At 43.2% G+C, this 8,754-nt stretch overlaps 1 protein-coding gene across 1 annotated transcript; it reads left to right on the top strand.

Annotated features, from left to right (window-relative positions):
• Positions 1–624: 624 nt before the first annotated feature.
• On the top strand, positions 625–8,249 carry LOC124127989 (HHIP-like protein 1). Its single transcript, XM_048397212.1, has 5 exons — positions 625–881; positions 3,368–3,499; positions 5,675–5,807; positions 6,286–6,567; positions 6,692–8,249. Exons 1-4 carry the CDS (start codon positions 842–844, stop codon positions 6,350–6,352), a joined length of 372 nt encoding a protein of 123 aa, XP_048253169.1. The 5' UTR covers positions 625–841; the 3' UTR covers positions 6,353–6,567; positions 6,692–8,249.
• The last annotated feature ends 505 nt before the right edge of the window (positions 8,250–8,754 follow it).

Raw genomic sequence — 8,754 nt, 5'->3', positions numbered from 1 at the left:
TTGATACATATGATAATAGAATAATACATATTTTGCGTGACTTTGCAAGAAATGACAAAAGTACGAGTTCCCTTTAGGTTCTTTCTGGTTAGGGCCCCTATTCTCAAATCATTTCTATCTCTTGTACTTTGTAAGTCGATGGGAAAGTGCTTCTTTATAACTTGCTGAACAAGGGTCGAAAACCGCTTCCACAAAGATAATTGTATGCTCGTATTGGAGTAACGACAGTCGTAGTGCAAAGACGGTTACAACTCATATTCTTTCGCACAGACTTATGACAATCACAGCGATAAGACAATCTAAACTCGTATTTTTTGCAATCGTAGCGTGTAGTCTTTAACATAGACTTATAACAGTCTTAGTGCTGAGATCGGAACGAGGCCCTGAAAGTCGTTGTACAGAGTTGAGTTCCTTGGGCGTACAAGAAGCCTCTGCTCGCTAGTTCGAATCCCGGTTCGCCCTGTTTATGTTTCTATCTGTGTCAGCACCATACTCGTGCATTGGTTTTACTAAACTGGTAATAACGTATACTTTTAACATAGACATGCCACAGTTAAAACACTAAGCCGATCGGAACAAGTATTCTTTAACATAGACTCACAACAGCCGTACAAGACCTACAACTAAATTCTGTGAGATGTAAGTGAAATGTTGTTGAAAGGCACTAAACCCAGCTCACTCTCCCATACAGAACCAGCCTTCTCGGGAAGATATTGAGAGTTGATGTGGTTGAACCGGGTTTGTGGGCGGCTCAGCACTCCGGTACGGCATTCCCGCAAGCAATCCGTTTTTGGACAAGAAACCATGGAGACAGGAGGTGTTTGCATACGGATGTCGTAATATGTGGCGATGTAGCCAAGACACAGTTGCTAACAGAAATGGTGAGTGTTGTGTGAGGTGAGTGAGTGAGTTGGGTTTAACGCTGCTTTTCACAGTATTACAGTTATATCGCGTGGTGACAGCTTAATGTGGGAGGAAAGCACGAAGTGATGCAGGCCTCAGACGTTTACCACCTCAGTGAAACCCACGAGCACGGGTATGGTCCTGACAAACCTAGAAACATAATTGTGGCGAACCGGGTTTCGAACTCATAATCATAGGTTTCTGGCGTGCCCAAGGGGCGCAACTCTGCTCAGCGAATTGCGGCGCCTTAGACGACTCGGCCATCCTTTTGTGTGAAGAGTCACTTAGTAGGAACCCACGTGAATAAGATGAATCTGCATTATCAAGTTTTAGGAATGCTCTTTAAAAATTACTCTTTTTTCTTCAATTGTGAGCAATATTTACACAATACACACTGTGTTCCAGACAGAATTGGTGCCACAGGATTGAAACGCCTAAAGACCAACGTGGAGCCAATGGTTACAATTAGTAACCTGGATGCGATGCTATCAATTACTGGATTGACACGATTATGTACAGGCACCGTTACATAGCTGGAATACTGCTGACCAAACAACATTTGCTCACACAATGATACGTCATGGGTTGTTACCATCCTATTATGCCTTTGTAGTACAGAAAATGGGGATTCTGGAATAGAATGCAGAAAATAAGCAGCCTGCTCAACTATGTATGAAGTACCTATGATGAAGATATAATTAGCAGCATATCTGTCCAAAAACCCATTCCTCATACTCATTTATCGAGGTGCCTAAAGATTCATGTGGATATCATGAACTGACAATGTGTCATTGGCAACAAGATGTTACCTGATCACTGCCACCGCCGGTGAAGGAGCCATGGTGATAGTTGTGATGATAGAATTAAATTATCACTTATATTCAGAGATGAATACTATTTATACATAAATACTATAGCTTACAGCTGTTCCTCATATGACCACATCCATTCAACAGAACTACAAAGCTCCATAGAGCCCGCGGTATCCTGTCCTGCACCAACACATTGCTACACCAGTGTTATGACATGTGGCACAATGTCATCTGCCAGATCTATGACATGTATCATGATATATAAGCTACACCACTGTTATGACATGTGCCATGATATCGCTGTACTCAAATAGTAGCAACAAAACCCTTTGCAAATTCAAAGCGTAAAGCAGAGTCGATTGTATATCATGAGCATGTGTCTTTGAATCACTATCAAATAGTGATGATACCAGATATTCGCGAAAAAGGTGAGCGTATCTTATCCCATCGGTGATATCCAAAAGAACATATGCATAGGCAAGTCAATTGTTCACCTGGACCAATCTCCACTTATGTACCATAAAACTTTAGGAAGGGGCCTTGATTGTTGTAACATTGATCAAACAACTTTGGAGCAAGAGTCATATGATGCTCTTTGAAATCTAGGTAGAAATAGCGTGCTCGATTGTACTTCCAAAGATGTGAAATGTATACACCAAAAGCTGGAGCTGCATGAATATTGCTCGACATGAAGGAAAAGTTGACCATTGGAAAGTTGAAGTAATTCCCCTTGTCATAAAGGCTTGTGTCAATCTTTTGAATCTCTGAAGCAGGATTCGTCACGATATGGCTGAAATATTGCCGATGTGACGTAAAGCATTACCTCACTCACTCACTGAAGCAGGAACAGGGGACATGGATCTGCACCCAGGCTTTCCCCGATGTGTCAGTGTTATACAGTCATGTGGACCTATACCCAAGCTTTCCTGGGTAGTGCCAGTGATGTAGAGGGGAGCGGTCTTGTGCCCAATGTTTCCTCCGGTGTGTCAGTGATATCATGGGATGTGGACCTCTACCCCAGCTTTTTCCCGGGGTGCCAGTGATAAAGAGGATCTGGACTTGCACCCTAGCTTTCCCCATATGTGTCAGTGTTGTAGAGGGGAGTGGACTTGCACCCTAGGTTTTACCGTGTGTGTCAGCGATATACAGGGACGTCGACGTGTACCCTAGCATTCCATGGAGGTGTTAGTCTTTTAGAGGGAAGTGGAACTGTGCCCTAGCATTCCATGGAGGTGTCAGTCTTTTAGAGGGGAGTGGAACTGTGCCCTAGCATTCCGTGGAGGTGTTAGTCTTTTACGGGGGAGTGAACCCGTGCGCTAGCATTCCGTGGAGGTGTTAGTCTTTTAGAGGGGAGTGGACCTGTGCGCTAGCATTCCGTGGAGGTGTTAGTCTTTTACGGGGGAGTGGACCTGTGCGCTAGCATTCCGTGGAGGTGTTAGTCTTTTAGAGGGGAGTGGACCTGTGCCCTAGCATTCCGTGGAGGTGTTAGTCTTTTACGGGGGAGTGGACCTGTGCCCTAGATTTCCCCGGGTGTGTCAGTTATATACAGGGGAGTGGCCCTGCACCCAGTCTACCCTGGGGCTGTCAGTGATGTACAGGTTATCTGGTGGTTCTCTTTCTTAATAAACTTTATGTCACTTCACTTCTCGCAGGTGAGCGGCGTATATTCTGTGGCGATCCAGAAGAGCGAGCTTATGAAGAGATCAATCTCATCCGCAGTGGGAGGAACATCAAGGAGTGGAACGAGTGCTTTGACAGCTTAAAGTGCAGCAATGGAACAGTAGGTAGGTAGCCTTCGCCTCTCTCACCCTTCACGAGGCTGCCTCCTTGGTCTAGTGTATACAGTCTGCCTGGGGAGCAGAGGATCGGTTGTCCCAGGCCACGTCATAGATAATATCTGAAAAGTTTGAGACAAACTCCTCATGTTTCAGTCAGATGATGGCCAACATTGTTTGTACACTGCATACAGCTGATTGCCATGCTTAACTATGGCATAGACTGAAAATATAGACATTCCTAGTCCAGGTGATGTATGAAATTATTGGCAATTTCATATATAAATACACCTTTATTCTTCTTGGATATATACTATGCAAAACAAGTAGGGGATGTTTTGTTTGAGGTGAAACTACAGGAAAATACATCAATGTCTGGCAATGCAAGCGACTGATTTATGTGGCAAGAACAAAGCTCCCAAACATGACATGTAATGAAGCACGAGATCTCAGACAGCACGTGCTAGGGGTGGTATGCCAGATTTACCATTGTCACTCAGACTCGGTTGTTAGCAGACCCATATTGTTTTCATGGAACCAAACGCCCAAAGACACGTTATTAAGCACATGTTATCATTTAGGAAGCAACAGCATTGATCATGCAACGTCAGCAACGTGCTGAACGTCTCCGTGTCACAGGCATGCTGCAGGTGGGCACATGTCAGAATATTGTTGCCCAAACACTGCATATTTCTCAGTCTGTAATCAGAAGAATACAACAATGATCGACGCTGCTCTGGACGCCCAATGGCAACAACACAAGCCCAGGACAGATTAGAGAGAACGATGTGATTACGAAATGGATTGCAAACTGCCTGTCAGATAATCGAGAGTCCATGCACAGACGGTGCGAAATCGCCTGCACAGATGACATTTCGTGCATGACGTCAATGTGTCATCCCAATCAGAGGCGTCAGTGGTGTAGGGAACATCAGCAATGGGATAATCGATGTTGGGCCAATGTCATTTTCCCTAACGAATCGAGTTTATCCTGACTTCCGTGACCGAAGGAATCGAGTTTGGAGACGTCCTAATGAACGGTTTATGGACGTTAACGTTTTGGGGGTGGTATCACAATGACTGTCCGAACTGCGCTCCATATTGCAGGTCAATACTATCGGGACACCATTGCGCCACTCGTGTTGGGCAACGTTTCATCTCTTAAGGTGACAGTGAACGTGTTCATCGTGCCAGAATTGTGACCCAATTCCTCCAACAGGAATCATGCCATGGCAAGCACTCTGTTAGAAGCATGCCTCCAAGGAATCGTGCATGTCTGGCAAACAGAGGTGGTTTTATCCGATATTAGTGACGTTGGCTGCAAAATTTCGAATATGCCCCTGACCTAATCAACGTCCTAGTGCCACCATCACATCACACCAACCATGAAAACCCTCTAGATCTGATCGTCTACTCCCAGCAGATATGATCATATCCCCCTTTCCGTGTTCCTCGGCTTGGTACGTTCCACCACCACCTGCTAATACATTCACAATGTAACCCTGTAATATGTGCCATTGCCTGGCGGTCATCTACTCTAAGCATTGCTTCAAAATCAGGCAATATGTACAGGTTGGGATATGAAAGGTTTGATCATTTACTAATTCCTTATTTAGCATGAAGAAAGGTAAAGGCATAAAGAAATAATTTATTCCATTGTGTTACTTCTGATGCGCTCGTAACGCCTCGTTATATTTCTGCAAATGTGGTCAAGGACTTGTGGTAAAATACAAAGCCACAGAAAAGTCCGGCATGATAATATAAGAGGGAGGGTAGGGGTGTTTCCTCCCAATATGGCACCAACATGTCTCGAAAATTCATTTGCATTTCATGAGAATAATTTGTCTGGACCATCCACAAGGGATCAAAAACGTTCTTATATTAGTAATCAAAATTTTAATTTCCCTCACGTCAGTCAGATAGCCAGAAATCGATGAGTTTCCATAGCAAATTTTGAGAGGATGGAAGGGAGATGATTTCTTTGGAATTTTCTTTTGATTGATATGGATGACACAAATATCATTACTCCTTTCTGTGTGATGTTGAGGTGAGGTGTGGGGTAGACTGGTGTGTGGTGGGGTCGGGTAGGTTGGTTTCTTATTTCCTTCGGGGTGATGGGTGATCCTACTACTGTTTGGAAACAAAGAGTGTCTTCTGTAGACTTCATCCTGAATGTGGTTACAGAGAACGAAGCGCTGCCGATCTACATGTACATGCACACCAACCTCTTCCATGCTGTCGTCGGGGGATATGTGTACAGAGGCAGGAATCTTCTTGACTTGTACGGGCGCTATCTGTACGGAGACGCCATGACCGGGTGAGTACATGCAGATATGTACAGAGTGTAGTGATTGAGTTTGTGATTGAGTTATACAACTCTGTGTCAGCTTAATGTCGGAGTTATGTCATAAGTGAATCTTGTCTTAGACATTTACCTCTTTGGTTAAACTCATGAGCACCGGTATGGTGCTGACATCCCAAGAAACATCAGATCTTTCAGCCAAGTTGTCCAAGGAATGCACCTCTGCACAGCGAATTACAGTGCCTTAGATAACTGGGTCATCTATGCCCCCACAGAGGCCGGAAGTTAATCTGTTAACTTAAGAATTAACGTTAATTGGCAATAAAATCAAACTGCCTAAGATGTTGTTGGGTTTTCAGACTGATACCACAAGACTTGAGGTTAATGATTGGCTGAGTGAGTTGATGCCGTCTGAACAATATTTAGTAATGTTAACTTATTCAAACAGGATAAAATGAATATTTACTCATGTCTTCGACATTTACCACTTCAGTGCCAAAAGACCAAATATCATAGTTTGGGCGACGCTTAGATCTAAACCAAAGACCAGAGGATACTAGAAACAGATAACAGATGAAAATCAGCACACATGAATTCCGATGCATTATGCCTCCAGACTACCCGTGCCATTTGAAAGTCACATTAGTCACCTGAAAGGGTATATGCCAGTGACACTAGGATGAGATGCTTCCGGTTTGTGATGGAAATCAGTGTCCGTGTGACACCAGGGAGCGACCCAGAGACTTCCTACTGACCTTTGGTCAAGATGAACAAGGTGACATTGCGAGGGTTAAGTCTATCCTTAAATCAAAACGATCGCCTACATGTATATTGCTATAACCGTGTTGATAGGTTTTCGTCCAGATTGATCATAGCATATGCATTCTGTGTTTCTTCAGGAGAGATATACCTTCTGACGACGTCTTCAATAACGGCTTCCAAAGACGATGACGTTGCTTTGAAAATAGTGTCATCACTTGGGGAGGTACTTTCTTATCTCACGCCAGGATATCAATATTTTATGCGGCTGTGTAAGACGTCTCGGAGGTAAGCCAATGTATTAACCTTAGATTTAAGAAAAGGTATGCCTGCACCAGGACCGAACACACATTACAGGTAACAGTAGATCAAGGCATTGCTTTGTTAGGATAATCTTGTTAGGAACCACAAAACATTTGTTTCAGGAAATCCCACGTGTCTGGTGAACAGTTATAATTTAAATGTAAACTCTGCGGTCAAATAGTGCCTCCAGTATTTGTTAAACAATGAAACAAGCCTCTGTCCCCGACCCCTCCTCCTCCACCTCCAAAACATCAACGGACTTTCCCTTAAAAACACTATAAATTCACATTGGTTCCAGCAGCCAACACTCGTGCATGTTATGTTTACTTTAGGTAGACATACATGTGAATCATGTTCAGGGTGCTTAATACGCACACATAAACTAAATATAAGACTGTGTACGTTTGCAGAGTTTTGCACCACTCTTTTATATCGCTATTCTTTTACCTTGAAGGATGCAAAATTGTATTTAGTATGTATCCATCAAACCCATCACACTCCATGAATTCTATTGTCCAGCGGCCGCAGTGCATAGCCGAACAAATTAGTATTATGGTCAGCATTGGTCAGTACACAACACTGCTGATGGTGACCTGCTTGATTGATCGTTCCCCTCCTTATTAAAGCAAGAAACCTTTTGTTATCTGATACATTTTGTCTTATGTATATATATTCTAGATGGTCTATGTTTTTACATGTGGTGTTCATGACAACGGTGCTTGTACATACAGCAATCAACGATGATCATATGTTTCAAAGGTATAGCTTCATGTAAAATAAACGCCCCAAATTAGTTCATATCAGGAAACAGACGCAATTTCCTGTCATCGCATGCATTGTCTACTTATTTGAGCTTGTTTCAATCATGTCAAATTTGGCTTTTGGTCCTGTGATTGATTTGTTTGCGTGTTTTTTACAATAAAATCAAAGCTGCTCTACTCTACGCTTCGTGAATTGATTTCCATTGATAGGAAATACAGGGCATTAGAGGTAATACAAGGCATGATAGGTAATACAGGGCATTAGAGGTAGAACAGGACATTAGAGGTAGTACAGGGCATTAGAGGTAATACAGGGCATGATAGGTAATACAGGGCATGATAGGTAATACAGGGCATTAGAGGTAGTAGCGCATTAGAGGAAATACAGGGCATTAGAGGTAATACAGGGCATGATAGGTAATACAGGGCATGAAAGGTAATACATCGCATTAGAGGAAATACAGGGCATTAGAGGTAATACAGGGCATGATAGGAAATACAGGGCATTAGAGGTAGTACAGGGCATTAGAGGTAATACAGGGCATGATCGGTAATACAGGGCATTAGAGGTAATACAGGGCATGATAGGTAATACAGGAGATTAGAGGTAGTACAGGGCATTAGAGGTAATACAGGGCATGATAGGTAATACAGGGCATTAGAGGTAATACAGGGCATGAAACGTAAACAGTGAGTGAGTTGGGTTTTGGGTGAGTTAGTGAGTGAGTGAGTGAGTATTTCAGTTATATCACGGCCTGTCAGCTTAATGTGGGAGGAAATTCCGAAGAGATGCAGATGTTAGATGTTTACCACCTCGGTAAAACTCACGAGCACGGGTATGGTGCTGACGAACCTTAGGTTTCTGGCGAATCGCGGCGCCTTAGACTGGGACACCCGTACCCCCAGAGGTAAAACAGGGCAACTGCTTTGTTGTACAGATACTTAGGATTATATTTCTTACTAGGGGGTACAACCAGACAGATAAACGATTCAACAAGGTGTTATCTCTGCTTGTTTTTTCTTGTTTTATCAATGATCTAATTGCAGCCCTCGGACAAACACAATGTTGCTTTCGTGCATAAGTATGGATATTCCTACAGTCGTGCATGGTAACGTTTCTACTCTTGTGGGCGCATCAC

This window comes from Haliotis rufescens, unplaced genomic scaffold, assembly GCF_023055435.1.
Source record: "Haliotis rufescens isolate VD_foot unplaced genomic scaffold, xgHalRufe1.0.p SCAF_164, whole genome shotgun sequence".
NCBI classification, from domain to species: domain Eukaryota; kingdom Metazoa; phylum Mollusca; class Gastropoda; order Lepetellida; family Haliotidae; genus Haliotis; species Haliotis rufescens.
This window is presented reverse-complemented; position numbering and strand designations above follow the sequence as displayed.

Coding starts and splice junctions, on each gene's coding strand:
- LOC124127989 (XM_048397212.1), top strand. CDS start 842: ATGTGGCGATGTAGCCAAGACACAGTTGCTAACAGAAATG. Junction 882..3,367: donor CACAGTTGCTAACAGAAATG/GTGAGTGTTGTG, acceptor CACTTCTCGCAG/GTGAGCGGCGTATATTCTGT. Junction 3,500..5,674: donor GTGCAGCAATGGAACAGTAG/GTAGGTAGCCTT, acceptor ATGTGGTTACAG/AGAACGAAGCGCTGCCGATC.